This window comes from Penicillium canescens, assembly GCF_028828765.1.
Source record: "Penicillium canescens strain IBT 15451 chromosome Unknown utg000005l_segment0_segment0, whole genome shotgun sequence".
Lineage (NCBI taxonomy): Eukaryota > Fungi > Ascomycota > Eurotiomycetes > Eurotiales > Aspergillaceae > Penicillium > Penicillium canescens.
In genome coordinates this window covers 226,857-245,907 of record NW_026703967.1, presented here as the reverse complement: position 1 = coordinate 245,907, position 19,051 = coordinate 226,857, and the positions used below count along the sequence as shown (strand labels likewise).

General features: G+C 49.3%; 7 protein-coding genes across 7 annotated transcripts; 4 read left to right on the top strand and 3 right to left on the bottom strand.

Moving 5' to 3' along the window:
- Positions 1-564: 564 nt before the first annotated feature.
- On the top strand, positions 565-2,279 carry nsdD (GATA-type sexual development transcription factor NsdD; the record flags this gene model as incomplete). The annotated part of the gene is made up of 4 exons (XM_058516460.1): positions 565-596; positions 653-1,481; positions 1,617-1,937; positions 2,067-2,279. The coding sequence occupies 4 exons, from the start codon at positions 565-567 to the stop codon at positions 2,277-2,279; spliced, it is 1,395 nt and encodes a 464-aa protein (XP_058370106.1).
- A 1,534-nt stretch (positions 2,280-3,813) lies between these two features.
- On the top strand, positions 3,814-4,083 carry N7446_007714 (uncharacterized protein; the record flags this gene model as incomplete). The annotated part of the gene is given in 2 exon segments (XM_058516459.1): positions 3,814-3,870; positions 3,886-4,083. 2 exon segments carry the CDS (start codon positions 3,814-3,816, stop codon positions 4,081-4,083), a joined length of 255 nt encoding a protein of 84 aa, XP_058370105.1.
- Positions 4,084-6,969: 2,886 nt separating this feature from the next.
- On the bottom strand, positions 6,970-8,793 carry N7446_007713 (uncharacterized protein; the record flags this gene model as incomplete). The annotated part of the gene is made up of 4 exons (XM_058516458.1): positions 6,970-7,562; positions 7,612-8,232; positions 8,285-8,471; positions 8,530-8,793. The coding sequence occupies 4 exons, from the start codon at positions 8,791-8,793 to the stop codon at positions 6,970-6,972; spliced, it is 1,665 nt and encodes a 554-aa protein (XP_058370104.1).
- Positions 8,794-9,816: 1,023 nt separating this feature from the next.
- N7446_007712 (uncharacterized protein) lies at positions 9,817-10,278 on the top strand (the record flags this gene model as incomplete). The annotated part of the gene is made up of 1 exon (XM_058516457.1): positions 9,817-10,278. The coding sequence occupies one exon, from the start codon at positions 9,817-9,819 to the stop codon at positions 10,276-10,278; it is 462 nt and encodes a 153-aa protein (XP_058370103.1).
- A 147-nt stretch (positions 10,279-10,425) lies between these two features.
- Positions 10,426-12,773, bottom strand: N7446_007711 (glutamate--cysteine ligase; the record flags this gene model as incomplete). Its single annotated transcript, XM_058516456.1, has 7 exons — positions 10,426-11,436; positions 11,488-12,073; positions 12,126-12,251; positions 12,302-12,444; positions 12,502-12,567; positions 12,632-12,704; positions 12,763-12,773. The coding sequence occupies 7 exons, from the start codon at positions 12,771-12,773 to the stop codon at positions 10,426-10,428; spliced, it is 2,016 nt and encodes a 671-aa protein (XP_058370102.1).
- Positions 12,774-14,300: 1,527 nt separating this feature from the next.
- Positions 14,301-14,732, bottom strand: N7446_007710 (NADH dehydrogenase [ubiquinone] 1 beta subcomplex subunit 7; the record flags this gene model as incomplete). The annotated part of the gene is made up of 3 exons (XM_058516455.1): positions 14,301-14,405; positions 14,497-14,618; positions 14,681-14,732. The coding sequence occupies 3 exons, from the start codon at positions 14,730-14,732 to the stop codon at positions 14,301-14,303; spliced, it is 279 nt and encodes a 92-aa protein (XP_058370101.1).
- A 385-nt stretch (positions 14,733-15,117) lies between these two features.
- On the top strand, positions 15,118-17,350 carry N7446_007709 (putative APSES transcription factor; the record flags this gene model as incomplete). Its single annotated transcript, XM_058516454.1, has 3 exons — positions 15,118-15,159; positions 15,250-15,436; positions 15,501-17,350. 3 exons carry the CDS (start codon positions 15,118-15,120, stop codon positions 17,348-17,350), a joined length of 2,079 nt encoding a protein of 692 aa, XP_058370100.1.
- Positions 17,351-19,051: the final 1,701 nt, after the last annotated feature.

The window sequence follows — 19,051 nt, the reverse complement described above, 5'->3', positions numbered from 1 at the left end:
TCTCGATCCACCCTAATTTTATTATTTTGGGATTTTCTTGATTTTTAGGGATTTGCTTTATTTTATTTCGATTTTATGATTTTACGATTTTACGATTTTACTGATTTACTTTTACATTTCTATTTTATATTTTATATTTTTACTACCTTACCATTTATCTTAAAGTTCCTGGCGGTCTTCCATTCTTTCTAAGCTTCCCCCGGTTCATTCTTAGCCTCGATCCCCTTGCCCCCTCCATACTCTTTATATTCCTCCTCTTCCCTCTACGCTCGGCCCTCGATATCTACACCCTTTCTTCAATTTGACGCGTTGAACTGTGTTGAACGGACATAATTCGCAGCCGGGCTCCATCTAAACGCCACAGTCAAAACTTGGGTCGACCCCCTCTCCGGGATCTTGGGTTGACATCACTTCCCACGAACAGGTGGAACACTTTTCCAAGTCGCACGAGAGGCGTTCCGACGGCCTTAATCTCTGGGAATTCGGCCGGATCTCCTGACTACTTTATCTCACTGCTTCCCACTTCGGCGCACATGAAATAGCAGAGTCCATCTAGCAACCGTGATGGGGTCTTTGGAAGTCGCACCCAGGCACAGGTTGGTCGCTTTTTCTTTGCGCTTCGAATCATGACTGACTCGCCCTCGAGCTACAGAGACCCTTTGCCTGCGATAGGGTTCTTAGGCAAGGACGGATCTGCCTACACTCCGAACCATACGAACAGCGCCACTGCGTCGCCGACTTCGATGATGAGCCCAAACGCCATGTACGGCCAACTACCTTACTCCTACGCGTCGACCAACGCTCCCCAACCGGGGTACATCTCGCCCACGGAGTCCCGTCGGGTCATTGAAGATGAGAAGGACAAACCAAGACAATCCCTTCCATCGATCCACGAAGCCCTCGGCAATGACAACCCTCTCCCCTACCCTGCGCCCACCTCAGCTCCTCCTCCCCAATCCGCACACACCGCGTCGTCGCATCTCGGACGATCGACTGCAGAAGGTCCAGCAGGACCTCCGAATCCTTTCAATGGACCACCCGGGTCAATGATGCGGGAACCTGGTTTCTCTCATCAAGCCCAGTTGGCCGAAGCCTCGCGGGCGAGTCTCAACTCCATCAACACCCAAGATTCGCGCGCGTCACTACACTCCCTCAGCACGGGCAAATCTCCCACACAGAGCGCTAAAACCGGCCTCACCTCTGTGTCCGGGTCACAAAATTCCGGGTATGAATACAGCGCGCCGACCTCGGCCGGGAGCGTGGCTTCCCCCAGTGGCTACGGCCATTTCCCTCCCAACTACACATTTTCATCTCAACCGGGCCCCTCATACCCTCCTCACTACGACAATCGATCTTACATGGCACCGCGGGTGGAAGAAGTCAAGGGTGGATTCGTGAGCCGACCGATGTCTGGTCCACCCCATAGCGACTCCGTGAAGCGGCATCTGGACGTCTATGATGTGGAGACATCTTTGAATGAGGTATGGATCTTCCCCTGCAAGATTTGATTCTTCTATTTTTGAACGGCAAGAAATTATGGCATTTGGTCCCCGGTGTCGATCAAACGGCTTTACGCGATTTCCGAAATTAATAATGGGACTAACACCGTGGGATAGATCGCCGATATGAGCACACGAACTCTTGACTTTTCGCGGCACTATGCGGCACGCGCACACCAGACACAGCGGTCTGGGCCGATAATTGGATCCCTCCCTTCGCTAAACGAGGTGGAAGACATGCTCCATATGCAACGGCGGAACCAAGATGCCTTGATCCGGATACGGACAGCCGTGGTGAACCAGGAACAGGCGCTCGCCGAGCAACAGATGGCTCAGCGGAAGGCGTTCAAGACCGAGGACGAGCACATGGCCATGTACCAAGAAGAGTTCAAGGGCACGGGTGGCTTCGCGGGCGCAGACCCAAAGAAACGGCGTGGAGTAAGTCTGGACGTTCTTCCCCCGTTCATCATTTCCCTTTTCCAGCTTTCCCCTGGCTCTGTCACCGTGGTTGACACCCTGTCAATCCCCACATCTCGAAGCATGTTTGGCTAACCACCACGTTTCTAGAAGGCGGCCCCTCCTGGTCGTTGCCACAGCTGTAACCGAGCCGAAACACCGGAATGGCGTCGGGGTCCAGATGGTGCCCGAACGCTGTGTAATGCCTGCGGCTTGCACTACGCCAAGCTGACTCGCAAGATGGGCGCGAACAAGGCAGCGAGCCTGGGTTCAAATCTCAAGCCGAAGACGGCCCTTGACTCCGCCTCGCCAACCAGTCATTAAACTTCTTTTTCATGTGGCGTTGAAAAAGGTGGGAAATAGAAGGCAAAGGAGTTTGGCCCATTTTTCCTGGGATTGTCATGAGTTTCTGTTTTTTTTATCCCCCGTTCGGCATATTCCGTTTTCTTATTTTGGGATTTTATTCCCCATTCGTTCTTTTTCTTTTGTTTTGACTGGGACCTTCCCCTACTCGGTACCCTTCGATAATACCCTCACAGCTTCTACCTTTTGGGAGAAAAATGGCATCAGCATAGATTCCCCCGTTTGATGATTCAATTGCCATTATCTGAAACTGATTTCTGTTTCCTTATATCTCGCTATTTGTTTCCCCCTCTTTCAAGATTGTCCCTGGTTTATACCCTGCATCTTTGTTCCCTGAGCCAATCGGGAGGCCCATTGTCCTCATCCCGCCTGTCTGTTTGAGTATGTCCCTGATATGATGTGTACGATCGTGTCTCATTCAGCGTGTCTTACATCTATGTTCCTAGTCGATATTTATATGTTTATGGCACTTTTCTAAGTATGAGGTCTTTGGAATTGTGGCAAAATGAAATGATTTGGCTATTATTTTCTACTACTGTCGTCATAATGTAAATTCTATTGCGTATTTGGCTATACTTCGCCTGCGGCGTTGTGTCCGAGGTGTCGGCCGGGACAGTTACTCAGCCACAGCAATGTTTGGGTCACCCTTCAAGTCTGGTTCCGAAGTAACCTTGAAATAGAATAGATAGATGTACGGAGTTGATGTTCAATTTGCACGTATTTGGAAGCCCATTTGCCATGTGGCAGCCAAGAAGTGATGCAGGGCATTCTTTAGAGTTTTGCTCGTTTCTTTACTCCTTTATCTGTTGCGGCGTTTCCGGGGCATTAGCCACTTGCATCGAAGGATGAAGAGATATGGGCGTTAGCTTCATTCGAAGAATCATTTTTCGATTGACCTAAAGATATATTACAAATAAAAAGTAAGCTAAATTACTCTAAATTACTTATGAAAACTATCAAACATAAAATTCTTGTAATTGATGCCACCAAAGGTGGATATACAACACTATATCCCCGAACTGGGTCAAGAACAACCCCTCCTTAACCGATAGACGCGGAAAGAGCCCTAAATGGCGAGATTCACGAGATCACGCAGATCATCGAGATAGATGATCCACATTAAGGTTAATGATTTAACTAGTGGGCGATACAGCACGGTTATTCGCTGCAAGTATTTGTATTCACGAGACAATCCCAGATCCATTGGGAGGAAGGATGAGATCGCAGACCAAGGAATAATTAAACGACTCGACACGGAAATTCCTTACACCGCTACCGGACATCAAAGTCTCAGAATTTGTCAGGGAAATTTGAGATTGACTTTGTTAGGGGACCCCTGTTCGGAGGGATTGGGTGGATCGGTATGGGGGATAGACGGAATTTTGCGACGACGGTACATTTCAATGCGTGTTGGACCCTTTGCTTTTTTAAGCTAGGGTGGTTGTCCACACTACAATCGAGATCCTAGCCACGTTCGCTTATCCCTGCGGAGATCATGTACATTGTTCGGCTCGGGATATGCTTCGTTTTACAGACTCTTACGCTGTACACGGTAAGGTAATCCCAGATATACTTACCGCACGATCTACTATACACTGGGTCCACAGGAAAGGGATCTTGCCACAAGATCTTGGCTTCGGACGCAATCTTCTATTCGGATCTCGATTTCATCATCGTCATCGCCATCGTCATCGCCATCTCCCTCGCCCTCGCCATCCGAGATCCGGTCCCGGCCGAAACGCCCCCGGGTACGCCGCCCATCTAACAACTGCTAATGCATCTATTCAATTGTCCATCTTCGGAGGGCTTCGAGCCTTGTACTCCGCTAAGAAGATGGGTGGCATAAAAACCTCGACCGTGGCGCGATGGTTTTATGGTAACGAACCTATGTTCACCATTGTGCTCACCGTCGTATTCACCGAGTTTTCGGGCATAGGCTAGCGACCTTTGGTTCGCATCAAATGTGCATGTAGATCGGGTTTGGACTCCCCGAGATCACCGCCGAGAGATGCACGTCCTATACTGTAACAAAAGCATCAAGGGTATACTTCCTAATGTGGCATAGGGAAATTTGGACCGGTCCCCACAATAAGTAAATAGTCTGTGCGGCCACGGTTTACTTTGATATACTCCATAAATACTCCATTGATACTGTTGATCAGCTACAGGCCTATGCCGCACGGCACATAAGCCTCGAATCGGTGCCCGACGCAAACTCTATCTTGTATGTGGCGATCGTGCGAGATACTGTACATGTACATGGCATGAACGGCGAACTGTGCTCAAATGACAATACTATACACCATTTACGACGGAGTACAGTGCATTGTAAATGTCGGTGTAAGTCATAGCTGAGATCCACGCGGGATCTTAAAAGCTAAGTGGTAGATCCGTATTTACTTGCTCTCAGACCTCCCAACCTTGCTGAGTTAGGGTGGAATGGAATGGTCGGGGGAGTGGAGTGTAAGGTTTTATGTTCTTTGAGTGTTCTACTACCTTCGGTGCGTTTGCTTGGGGTATATGGCGGTCTAATGATACACTAAAGGTAGACTATCGAACTTGGCCGTGGATATCTGCACCTGACACAACGTACATACAGTAGTACTGCAGTAGTACCACACATCTCGATATAACTTATGCAGACAGTACATGTGTGCGCATTCTCTTACAACTGGCATTGCAGTCCCAACTGCAGCGGATCTATCCGAAACTCCCAAGTCCAGCACCCCTGTCTGTACCACAGTACCTACTTCTTGGAATCACGATATTCTTCTTCACCCGTCCCAGCATGAGAGAACCTATTGCGGGAACCTAATCGACAGATCGTCTACCCGTGTGCATTCTGATTGGAGCGTGGGAGCAAATCCCGTCGGAGTCAACCCGTTTTGCCTATTTTTGCCTGTGCAGCACTCAGGCCCCCCGGTTATTCCCGTGTGATTATTGGGTCTACATGTAGGGACTCCACGTCTACTGCCACCTTAAGAGGACGGTTTATTTCCTGCAAAGTTTATCTGGCTGTCTTCAGTGGGGCAAATCGCATTAGTTTGTGGCGTTGAGTGGAGATAAATCGACCATCCAGCCTGCTGGGACGACTATTAACTACCATTTTCGTGTTAGTTCGCCTGTAGGCTTTCTGGTTTTTGCTTTTTCCACGCTTCGACTCAGGGACTCCGTGTATCGTAATGCAGTTGTCAGTACTTGCCTTGTACAACCCCATGCATACTTACTAACAGGAGTATCACATCCAACTATGGTCGGAGATCAGTTCCATCCACCAGAAGCTGCATGAGGCTTTCAATAATTCCATATCCGCATCCTTCCAAGATCGGTTTAACTGCACCTGCCCGAATCCCCGGATCGAGAGCGAGATCGAGCGAGATCTCCGTAGATGGCTTGCAGCCTGGTTGCATATGTACACATCCCCATCGAGTAATTGTACATGTCGGATTTGAAGATCGAAACTAAGCTATTTGAAAAATTACCAGACCTGCATGAAACTTTCCAGATCGTAGATTTTCCACCCTGATCTCGATGGTGCTGTCCAGGTGATCCTTACTCGATGCAGCCCTCCCCGCCTGCGATCTGAGATTGGCTCCAAGCCAACCGCGATTGTTGAGATTTGTGGCGGTGAGGTTGGATCTGTACATCTATATGTAACTCACGTTACACTATTGAAGCGCATGGCCACATGAGTTGTCTGGTATGTGAGTTTCGGTGTCTGCTCAGCAGATAGCTGGACTCAGCCACGTCACTTATCCCCATTTGGCAGCGGACACATACTGTATTCACCCCTTTCCTTTTTTTTGAGTGATTTGTGTTTTGTTTTCCTTATGTAGATGGTCCCCGAGGACGCTACTGCATGTACATACTTCTTCCCACTAGTTGGTGTGGTGGGGGTGCGGCCCAGTAGTTCGCCCAATATTGCCTTTTTTTACCAGTCGCTGCCGATTGACCCGCGCAATAAGCGCGTGCTGTGGGAACTTGACTTCATCTGGATAGTATGATACGTGCATCAGTGGACGGAGTTTCCTGCCGGGAGGCCCACCTTGGGGGGCCCGCTGTGTCTCACCGCGGTTCCTTCGATTTCGATTCGGAGGGGCTGTGAGGCTCATATAGTTCGTGAGTGCATTCGGGAAGATGTGGAGCGCATTATTGAATATTGGGGTGTTGCCGTCCATGGTTCATGATTCACGTTGGTCTCGATATGTTGAAGATCTGAAGGGAATCTTTGGGACAGAAACTAGTTTACGAGCCCGACCCTGGCGCTAAATCTCGATTTTCGATCCCTATCGTCAGTGACGAAGTGATGAACGCGTGGGCCTGTTTATAGATTCGCTTAAAATTTGACTTTGGCTTATACTGAGACACGTTATGTATGCGTTAAGGGGCTGAGAGATAGATTAACTACCTATACCCGCCATGCTTCGATATTAAAAAGGTGACTAAGCATAGATCTCGGAGCCGTCGGAGCCGAGGGATCGAACAACGTGGAAGTTGACAAACTATGGTACCAGATAGATTGGATCGTTAAAATCGGTGGTACCCTCGGCACCGGACCCGACGATTGCCCGAATTCGTCGAGAGTATAGTCGGCCCCGGCCTAATACAGTGTTGATCTGAACGTATCTCAAATTACCTGTACGGAGTATCTTTACCGCCAAAAGGCCGGCGCAACAGAGTTGATGTAATCAATCCCATCTTGGCGCCAGGTATCAGCCTCCATGTGGCTAGTAGTATTAGCATCAAAGAGAAGATCAACTGGTTTGCCCGTGGCATAAGCATCCCAATGCACAGACTTATTGACGACAACAGGATTGGGATCCAAGTCATGAATGAAAGATGCCCACATGCTCGTCATCAAGGAACTGAGATCAATGTATGACTGAGGCACCCCGGCAAATGGCTTGCCGTAATGATATCCCAGCCCGGCGAGGTTGTGGAACACAAATGCTACCTCCTCAAAATGGGTTGCACCCGCGAGGAGTGACACGTCTGCGGATCGCACATTGAACCGGTAGCAATATGCTGGTGTTGATGCCTCGGCCCAGGCTTCGCACTGGCGCCGGCGGTTGGCATGCATCATCCAGTCGCCTGCGAATGCAGAGGTGCGTCGCCATTCATATCCGTTTGATGGGACGCGTGCGTCTCCTAAGTAGGTTGGGATTCCTTGGGATGGGTCATCTGGGTAGAGCTCGAGGATGCGCTTGGCTACAGATGGTGGTGTTTGGAAGTTGAATCCCCCGTCTGGTTGGGTTAATTGTTGATACAGACAGTGATGACTCCATGTTCATACCTGTTAAGTAGTCATACCATTGTTTCGTGGTATTGATTCCTCTAGGGCCGAATGCTGTTCCTTCATCGGTATTGGTGCCGGAGATGATGGGGACTTTTACAAATGCGTGCTTGTTCAGTTGGATACTACCCCAGTTTCGAATAAAGTCCCCGTCCACCACCGGCGAGAAGTTATAATCTGACCCACCATCTGTACCGTTGAAGACGGAGTTGAGGCTCTCAAAGGGAACTTCTCGTAGACACTGCAGCGAGTCCACAACGTCTGAGCAGCCAACCTTGGAGGCGATGGCATCGTAGTCCGATTGGAAGGCTGTATAGTTCGATGCACGGGGAGCTATTGATCCTCCTGATTGCATGATACCAGCTCGGAAGAGCTTGTCATCACGTCCACCGTATGCTGTGAGATGATATCCCACAGACATGCCACCAGCAGACTCGCCCCAAATAGTGACCTTCTCAGGATCACCGCCAAAAGCGCCGATGTTCTCTTGGACCCATTGCAGTGCTAGCCTTTGGTCTCTCAATCCAAGATTAGTGTTCCCACTGCCGGAGACTTGACTTGAACTGATGAAGCCCCATGCTGACAGCCTGTAGTTGAGTGTGACAGCGATAAAAGGTTTGCCTTGGTTCTCGGTCAGACCGGGCGTTCACGGGATTTGAATGGGTTGACTTACCGATATCATATGAGTTTTCTACAATTGCAGACATGTTGTATCGCTCATCTGATCCAGAGCCCATATAGAATCCACCACCATGAATCCAGACTCCAACGGGAAGCTTCGAATTCTTCTTGACAGATGAACCTCTGATGACATTCAGTGTCAGGCATGCTTCCGATTGAGGATACCAAATAGAGTCGGTCTGTGCCACGTATTAGAGAAGGCACCATAAAAAAGATGAAGGAGTATAGTATACTCACTCCGTATCCAACACATATATCCGAGTATGCTTTTGCATCGCGTGCACCCTCCCAACTCGTGTCCAATGATTGCGGTACAGTGAAGCGCAAATTACCCACAGGCTGCTGGGCATATGGCATACCCAGGAAAAAGTCCTGATTGTAGGTAGAGCTGTGCACTCCCGTGTATGTTCCATTACGCACTTTGACCGTAGGAGACGACTTTGATGCCGGGGCAGCAAGAACCGCCGTCCACAGGACAAAGCCAATCGCAAATCCAAACATGATGAGGAATACAGAGGGTCCTGTGGGTAATTGCTTGACATTTTGTCTTGTCCCAGATCCCATTTATAGTCCCACTCGGTCATAGTCTGGGGTTGAGTTGCGGGGAAGGCCCCATAACGGGACTTACCTGAAACGTCCAAGATCTGCACCTTTCAGTGAGATGCAAAACCGGTTCAATTATGCCCCGGTCAAGCTGTCAGGGAGTAATAAAGCGGGATAGCCGGTGCGAAGCCCTAACTCCGGGTGAGAAGCGGGGAGAGGTCGAATGGTTATGGCTTGGCTTAGGCTTGTCGCTCCACCATTTCCCCTTCAGGACCTGCTGCGCGGGGTATTGACTCCTTTTTTCGAAAGCCTTCACGGGTGAATGCCTGTTTTGGAGATAGGCTGTTTGAATAGACCGAAGATTAACCGAGTTTGTTGCTTTCGGCATCAGTCCACGGGAGTTGACACGGCATTTTGTGGGTATAAGGACATATATGAACACTTAAATGTAAGACATACTAGCTTCAGCTCGAGGGTTCCGAGTTTACTGTTATTACGCATGGCGACTACAGCATGACGAGCTTTCAAGGTTAGACCCGGATAGGAATGGCAGTCTGGTACACTTCATATCTGATAGTCACACATGGTGCATGTCCAAACTATTCAATAATCCAATAACGGAAAGAATCAATCTGAGAGGGAGCACTGCATCTAGGTAGGAAGCCGTACCAACCACCAGACAAGATAAAGTGTGACATACGAGGCACCCATCCTCTGGTATGACGGTGGCGGAGATCGCAGGAATCCAGATATGGAACAAGGTCATACAAGGTGCAACAGCGCGAAACAACAAGCCGGTGGACATTGTAACGGTGACAGCAGTGATTGAAAAGTACATCACTTGTACAGGTACTTACACATGTACAAATAGTTATTTGCTGTCTGTTGCCGAGGACAACCATGAGATTGAGATATGAAGAAAAAGAAACAAGCCCCGGAAGTGAAGACCTGATGCTTTACACCCTTTGAACCTGTCTAGCAATGTGCTGGTCATTGTCAACTCACCCTCACTCTAGCGAAGCACTCCAACAAAGGCCCTCGGAGGAGGCAGATGCCATCATCGCTGTCACGCATGGCTTCCTCGCCGCACTGAGCACCAAATCCCGAGTCGACTTCGAGAAACACTGTGTTCGAGCTGGAGGAATGTCCCTCTCACCTCCATCTCCGACTACCCTGCGCTTCTGCACGATCGGTTCGTTTGTTGAGCATGTCGCCACGCTCAAGGATGATATCGATGAGCGTATCTGGGATCCCGAGGTCAAGGTGCAGGAGTATGGTAATCTAGCTGCTGTGTGGGCGCCTTTCAGGTCGAAGATAAACGGGGTCGTGGACCACGTTGGTGTCGAGCTTTTTATCTTGCATAAGCTCAACGGGACATGGAAGGTCACGGGGCTGGCGGATTCGTGTCGGCGGCCAACCGAGGAGGAGAAGTTATTGGAATGAACAGTTGAAGAATTGTGATTCAAGATGAGAAATATTGATTGATCAGATGCTATGAGAGCTGACTCGAATGTCATGAATATGTGAAAGTTGATTATGCTCCGGCTATACATGCTTCCACTCCGGATATCTATTTGTGAGTGGATGCCTCTATTTAGTTTTTTTGCCTCGAAGAAGCTCCCATCCAACTGATCCATGTTTGCCCTCTTTGATAGTCATCTCTTCAACCGCCTTCACAAGATCGTAGGTAATCTCCTCGGAGACAACGCTGTCTTGCTTGTACGAGGGGTGCTTGGCGACGAATTCACGGATCCATCGAGCCCCAGTCCAGAGAGTACCGTCGGCACGCTTGCGGATCAGGTCAAGATAGCTGGCCAGGAAACATCTGGTCTCGACGTCCACATTGACGCTGTTGAGGTAGGACTCCACCAGCGGAATGAGTCCTGGGAAAGTTCCGTCTGCACAGCCATTCACAATGTCGGAGATGGTCATGAGATCGAACTCAGAGTCGACGGGACCAAGGGGTGGAGAGGGAGGCGGAGTGTTGACAGCTGAGGATGTCGTGGACGAGAAGGCGCTGCCGTTCGTGGACTGCTGTGCGCTCCGGGGAATTCTGCGAGAGAAGGGATCCTTGCGGAACCAGAATTTCCGGTCATGGATAGCGTTGCGAGCGTGAGCTGTTTCCATGTTCTCGGTTGTACGCTGAATCGGGATATAAAAGTTGAGATCGAAACTCAAGATAGCACGAGTAACAAGGACGATGAAAATGCTGAACGCTGCATTCTCAAAGTCGGTAATCTGGATCTCCATGGAGCGGAACTCCACTCTCCAGCCAATATCATCCTTGTCAGGTGGTGGTGGCTTGAATCGCATGTGCTGCCAGTTCGTGGACTGTAAATTCTCGAAATGATCACCCTTATTGAGGTCAAGTTCTTCAAGATCTTCGGAGAAAATGACCAGTGGGTCGCGGATAAAGAGGTGTGCAAAATGAGTGGCAAGTAGATCATCCATTCCCCCGTCCATGAGGCGTTTCTTGATATCCTCATCGACGACTAAATCAGGATCGAAATACTCCTTCCGCAGCCGAGGATCTTGGGAGATATAGGTCGAGTTAGAGGCATATCGAGACTTTGGAATTCTCCAACGGTCATTTTTTAAAGGCTGGGAGATGTTAGTTCCAGGAGCTATGTTCATTATTTCAGAGGTACCTACAGCTTCGCCAAGCTCCTCACGAGTCCTGTCATCGACTGCATTGCCAATTTGGTTCCATCGCACATCCGTATCGACGAGGAAACCCTTGTAGATAGGTGTGGCGGCAGTGAGAGCCAAAAGAATAGGACCCAGAGGACTTAATTGATCATAAAGCCGCCTTCCTTCAGTCATGTTCTTTGCTTGGAAAGTGATTTGCAAACAACAACTGCCCATTCCGAATGCCATTGCATCCATGTAAACATGATCATCTTTGGCAGCACCATTACGGACGTCGTCATCCTCAGGCCAATTATGGAGATCGTAGTCGACTGTTGGATCCTTGAATGGCCTGGGAGTGTTGATGTCATGGAAGACTGGTACATTCAATTCGACCTTGCGGCCTCTTCGTGATCGAATGTTGGCGGCGAGAGTTGGGAACCGAATGTGGGGATTGGCAATCTCATCAGGGACAAATTGTGAGCGAAGAGCTGGCCCAGAGGGAGGATAGTATGGCTGGATGTAATCATCCTTTGTTCCCAGTCGAGGGAAAGTCGTTAAAGTGATGGGGACTTCGTTCGGGGCCATGTGGGCACTCGCAACTTCTCGTCTTTGGAGTCATTAAAATATTGTCAGGCCATGTTTCTGCTCATAGAACTTACCTCCACTTCATATTGGACTCTACCTTGAGTAGATCCTTGAACCCAATGCCCCATGGTTGTCCCGGAGTAGCTTCCAGCATGAATCTTCCAAACTCGGGGTGGAAATGAGGAGGTTCCTCGCCATCACTACTAGCTGTTAGATATGGTACCCTCGTTCCATGTCGCACCCCACTCACTGCTCTCCATTCTCATTGCCCTTGCTAGTTCCAGACTTCCACAGCGCTTCGTCTCTCGCCAGGGATTTCAGGATTTCGGCCTGGGCTAGGGACAACCGGGATTTCTTTGCTGCATCATCGAGGGCTACCACGAGGTATTCGACCTAAGTCCATGATTGATAAGTAAATGCGACCGGGACACACCCCACTGAATGCCGTACCTCGTCACCCCAAAGAAGAGCGTCGCGCTCTTTTCCCTTTGCTCTGCGCCAATTGGCAAGTAATTGCTGATCGTGTCAGCAGTCGCTCTCTGCAGGTGTCATGTAAATGCATCGAATGCATGTCACATACTTCAATGCCCCACTGGCGCACCTGGCCCGCCTTTTTCTTGGCTTCAGGCCATTCCAGCGCTGTTCCAAGTGCTCTGTTTGTTGATATTAGACAAGTGATAACCGGTTATTTCGGCCATGGTAAGCACATACAAAAGACCCATTGTATCAAGGCTGGAAAGCTTGCTGCGACTTCAGGTACGACGCCCGGCCACAAGTATGGGGTAAGATCGGGGCAGGTCCAGAGGGATAGAAAACCGAAGTCGAACACGAAGAACCCCGGGGCAGATCAAGCGTATATACCCCGCGCATGCTCCAAGTCCACTTCTGCCTGGTTCTTTGCAATTCGGAGACGACAAATCGCATGAGGGGGGAATTTTCAGACGCCGCAACCGCCGCTGCTGGCGGGGCATCTCGGCGATAACGGCCTTGATTTCTAAGCAGTCAGGTGATTGGTTTATTTCCCTTTGTATATATTGCTGGAGTTTATTTGAGTCTGTTAGGTCAGTTAAAGATTAGACAGACTCATCAGGCATGATATTCTTGCGTAAAAGGCTGGACAGAGCCTGGTGAGACTGATCACTGCACCTATGTTTTCAGGGATCATCATAGAACCTGCATTATAGGCCCGAGCACTGCAGCTGTAAGAACATGGAACATGATAAATGTTTGCGCATTATTAAAAGGCTTTTTCGTATACACTTAGAGTTCATAAGACACTAGAAAGGCCAACGCAAGCCTATTGTTGGACGATATGGAGAGCAAAACCCACCCTTCGTCACACGGTCACATTGTGCAGGGTGCAAAGTACGATGATTCATTTTATCTTGCTCTTATAACAGCCACTGTTTGCTCAAATCCCATCCTTCACCTTCGCTAGTGGGGTCAGGCAAAGTACCATTGTTGTTGTTCCTTTCTCCCACGCCGACATTATGAACGCAAGGACAAGCAAAAATAGGCTCAAAGTTTTGTACTCTATGTAGAACATATACTCGAGGGCAACAAATGTCCAGAGGAGCCTAAGGCGCATATGAAAGATCAGTTTTGGAGGTAGCAGGCAAAGTAGTGAAGCTAGTGGTGATATAGAGTATGACCAAGCTGAAAGAAGAGCCAAAATGAAGTATTATTTTACTTTATCATTCATGCTTGAGACGAGAAAATACATACAGTCGATAAAGAGGTCGTAAATGACAAGATGAAACCATAGAACCATGAATGTAGATATCAATACTACTACGGCATATCATAGATTGGGTACAGCCTCCTACTAAGAGCAGTGAAGACGGCACAGACATGACAATCGGTTAATTGGTGATCCAAATATGTGACCTTGCGGCCAAATACATTGATCGGCAGTCCCAGCGGCGACAGCTGGAAGGTATGTGATATGCTTTCAAATGCCTATGTCTGTCAAGGTATCCAACAGGAACATCTGACGCTATGTTCACTTGCAAAGTGCAGCTCTACACGAGAAGCACGTCGAGTGTTTTGACTTATTTGATGTCAAGGAAAGCATTAGGTCGCAGGTAAATCGTAAAACCAGTTGTTGTGGGCGGATAAAGTGGCCGAACTTCAATGGAAAAGGTCCCAACGCCAAAAGGCAATCCATAAGCAGTTTCGGTGTATCTCTTATTTACATAACCTGCTGCTCTGCAAGCAGCTCCGACTGCGCATACCAATAGTCGCACAATTTAATTGCTGCGTGCGCCGTCCTTGGCGGCACGTAGCTCATCCATCTTGGCCACGCGCTTCTTAAATTCCTCGTACTGGCACTTCTCGTAGGAGTGTCTCTCGTCCTGTATGAAATCGCATTAGCTGGTCGGCTCTGCAAGGGCGCACCGATCGGATCGGGGTGTGCTGGGACATTGAAATCGAGGGATCTCGTACCTCACACTTCCAGGGAAGGTAGTACTCTTGTTGCCGGCACCGGTTCAGAGGAATCAAAAGATGCGCACACGAGTCTCTGTATTGCATGGGAAGGCGGGCTTCGGACATTTCCTGGCGGGTTGCTGGGAGAGGTTAACTTGCTGCCAAAGCTTTTGATTGCTGGTCAATGGCTTCGGATTCTTACCGGAGGAGTCCGAGAGGCCCACGGCACTCTTGACCGACTCGATGACAGTCATTTTATCGGTATTGAAGGTAGTAGACGCAAAGAACGGGGAAGGAGAGGCAGGTCAAGATTGGCGATTCCCGCTCGTTTGATGTTCCTGCTGTCCCGATATTGGCCACGTGATCAAATCACATGACTGTACTCGCTGCATTAGGCTTAGCTCGTAGAAACCACCACTTTACGCGTCAGTCGCGTCCCGATCCCAGCTCCACCGAATCGTGTCTCTGCGTTCTTGGTCTGGATTTTTATTGTGTGCAATGCATTGGACCTTCGAAACATTCCTAAGCTGATTACTTTGTGGATACTCAACGAGCGACATTTGGACGCAAACGTGCGTAGTGTGGCATATTGTTCGTCGGGAACCTACTCGATTGCAGCGGCCAACGGCGACGCACTTCATGGCGGGGATGGACCAGATATACTCTGCTACCTACAGCAGTGTAAGTATACCGCCGAGGAAACATACTCACCCTGATATTCGGTATTGTTTCCCGGATTACACGTTTAGCAACTAAAATAATTACCGCCAGGTCCCCGTGTTCGAGTTCAAGATCGATGGCGACAGTGTCATGAGAAGACGCGGTGATGATTGGGTCAATGCAACACATATCCTCAAAGCAGCGGGATTTGACAAGCCCGCACGAACTCGCATTCTGGAACGCGAGGTCCAGAAGGGCGTTCATGAGAAAGTCCAAGGTGGCTATGGCAAATATCAGGGTATGCTTTCGAAGCGGGAGGTCTGGAACTTGATATTTGATTATCTGACACTCAATGCCCACAGGAACATGGATTCCACTTCCGGAAGGTCGTCAACTCGCCGAGCGCAATAACATTCTTACTAAACTAGCTCCCATCTTCGATTATGTTGCTGGGGATCATAGTCCCCCACCCGCACCGAAGCATACCTCCGCTCCGTCTAAACCAAGAGCACCCAGAAAGTCAGCCGCCGCAAGCCGTGCTGCCGCCGCCGCAGCGGCAGCAGCGGCAGAGACTCTTGTTGTTCAACCTCAGCGGAGCATGGGCCCTCCAACCATTCCACAAGACCATTATGACCTCAATACCGGATTTGACGACAATGAATCACTTGGACATGCTACAATCGAGTCATCATCTATGGTTGCAGATGAAGACATGCTTCAAATGTCGCATGGCGGTCGGAAGCGGAAGCGTGGAGTGGACGAAGCAACCGCGATGTCTATCAGCGAACAGGAACATATAATCTATGGCGATCAACTCCTAGACTATTTCATGACTGTGGGTGATGCTCCAGAGGCAACGCGAATCCCTCCTCCCGAACCCCCTGCTCATTTCCAAGTCGATCGCGCCATTGACGACTCCGGAAACACGGCCCTGCACTGGGCCTGCGCGATGGGCGATTTGATGATCGTGCAAGATCTTCTGCGCAGAGGGGCTAATGTTAAGGCACTCTCTCAGCATGAAGAGACGCCGCTCGTCCGAGCTGTTTTGTTCACCAACAACTATGAGAAGAGAACGTTCCAGGCACTCCTGGATCTGCTCCTGGATACTGTGTCTTTCCGGGACTGGTTTGGTGCCACTATTTTCCATCACATTGCGGAGAATACCCGAAGCAAGGGAAAGTGGAAGAGCTCCCGTTATTATTGTGAAGTGCTCCTTGATAAGTTGTGCAAGACGTGCTCGCAAGATGAAATTGATTTGTTATTGTCATGCCAAGATCAGAATGGTGACACAGCAGTCCTGGTCGCTGCTCGCAATGGCGCCTTCCGCCTGGTGAACATACTTCTCGTGCATTGCCACCGCGCTGGTGATCTCGTCAACAACAAAGGAGAGACTGCTAGTATGATCACTAACCGATCCCACCACACCGAGCATGATATTCCTCCAGCTCCATCTTCTACCATAATGGCTAATGATCACATGGATGGTGAAGTGGGTGGTCTTATGGAAGATCGCCACTCTGTTGCCCTTACGGCCGATGCTCCCGCGACCTTGGAACTGCTTTCCAAGATAGGAACAATCATGGCCGAGGCTAACAAAAAGCTTGCTGTGACATATGGGAACTCAAAGATCAACCGACAAGATTCTAACGATGTTGCCAACCCCGAAGCATTACACGAACAACTTGAATCTGACCGCCAGAAGATTCAAAAGCAGCTTGCTGCATTATCAGCAAAGGAAGCTGAATACGAGCCCAGTGACGACCAGCTTGGTCGTTATGAAAAGTTGCGCGCAAACTACGAGTCTCTTCTTGAGCAGATACAGCATTCACGTTTAGCCCAGCAGCTTTCGATCACGGAGACGCCAAAACCGACGCCAGCCTCTCTTGAGCAAGATGACTTGCTGACTCGGTATCAACTCGCCCAGGAGCTGTGCTCTGCCCAGAGGATACGACGCAATGCCGTCAAAGATTTAGCCCAGCAAACAGCGGATGCTGGCGTGAGCACCAAGTTTGATGTGCACCGCAAACTTGTGGCTTTGGCCACCGGACTGAGAGAAGAAGACCTGGATCCTATGGCTGCTGAGTTGGCCGAAACTCTGGAGTTTGACCGAATGAACGGCAAAGGCACAACTCCAGAACTGGGCCACCGTCGACTACCGTCCCAGAACGACTCGGCCGCGCTTCCTGGCCCTGGTGTTCCAGTTGATGCTTAGACCTGCCTTGGTTTATATCTCACGATTCATTGATTTCCTCTCCTTTTGGTATACCAGGAGCCAGCAGATACCCCGCGTGTTGTTTCTTCGTTTCTCCATGTCCATTGTCTCTTTGTCACATTTTTATGGCTTCTCGTTACCTCATTTACAAGTGTTATCGGAGTGAGTTATTTGGACACGGATTGTCTAACAGTTCCCCGTGTGGGCCTGTACAGAGTTAGGTGTGTACATAGCGGTGAAACGGTTTTCCTTCATCAACCATAATGTAACATCTGCATCATCACTTTCCCTTTGTGATATATTAAACCATTCGTGGGTTTCCATAAATACTTCCATAAATACCTCACTGAGTGGGATGTGGAGTGTATGAGAGTGCGCAGTAATACGGCCCAGACTGACTAATATGCGAGGATGAACGAGCAGCTTCGAGGACAAGGATTTAGAGTACCGCAGTCCCCCCTGAATCAGATGGGGCATTTAAAACATCAACTACTATGGGTTATTTTGTATACGGGCTGCCTAGCGGTTGCCCAGATCTATACAGAGCCAAGTGTGTACACAGGGAAAACGTGAAGTGCGAAGCTCGAAGTTTATATGTAAAGTACGGCGTAAATTGGTGGCAAAAGGCGTGGTTTATGGCGCCTACAAATACGGAGTTAACGTCCAGGATCATCATGGCCAATCGTACATGTAGATCATAATCACGCTGGCCCCAGTACCTCCCACAACGACACAAGATCTGAACAGTCCCAAGGTCTGTGCAATTCCACCTGATCTTCAGCCCTGAGATTGACTATGAGCATGAAAATGAGTTCCGAACCAGTATCAAGCTAGCAAGCAAGCAGTCGAGGTGAGACAATTGGCTGCCTCCGGCAGCTTGGCATCAGCGGCGAGCGGCTCTAGGGACATTGTCAGGCGTAGAAGACAGCCACGTCGCGCCGCTAGTGGCTAGCAACCAATGATTTGGCTGGGGATGTGATGGGGGATCACTGCACGCCTGGGTGTACTGCTTATTGGTTGATAGGACGAGCCAGTCAGATCCGAGTGGGCATTTGCTCATATCACCCAGCTGGAATCAGGCAGAAACACCGACTTCATCTTGAATTGCCCAATAATGCAAGAACTATAAGGAGCTATCAGAAGAAAGGGGAAAAAAAAAAAAGAAGAAACAAAGAACAATGGGAGAAAGTTGTACCTGACTCTATGATCCAGTCTCCTTTGGGCCTAGTGTGTATATTGTGCCTGAGGCCACACCAGTTCGATTATTCCCCACATCCTCACAACTTCGCTCTTCTCTTTCTCAACCATCCTAATTTTCGCTTCTTTCTTTCTTTTTCCCCAGTCTGCATTCCTTCTTTCTCTGCAGCTCGTCCCGTTTATTGGAAGAAAAGACCAAAAAAATAGCACCCTTGCAAATAGTCCCCGATCTGCTCCGCCCCTGAAAACGTTGCTCGCGTCTGGCCGAGAGACCCGATTTCACACTACTTTTCCGACCTTTCTCTTTTCACCTGGTTCTTGAACCTGGTTTCGTCATCTGCATAACACTGGGTTGTTTGACACCGTGAGCCCGTGTTTCAGCCTCCAGGTCCTCGATCCTCGGCATCGCATCACTTCTTCTTTCTTATTCACCTGGGATTTGCAGAGCATTCCCTTTGGCTTTTCCCTTCTACTTTTCCTTTGCGGTCTTTCTTGACACACCTT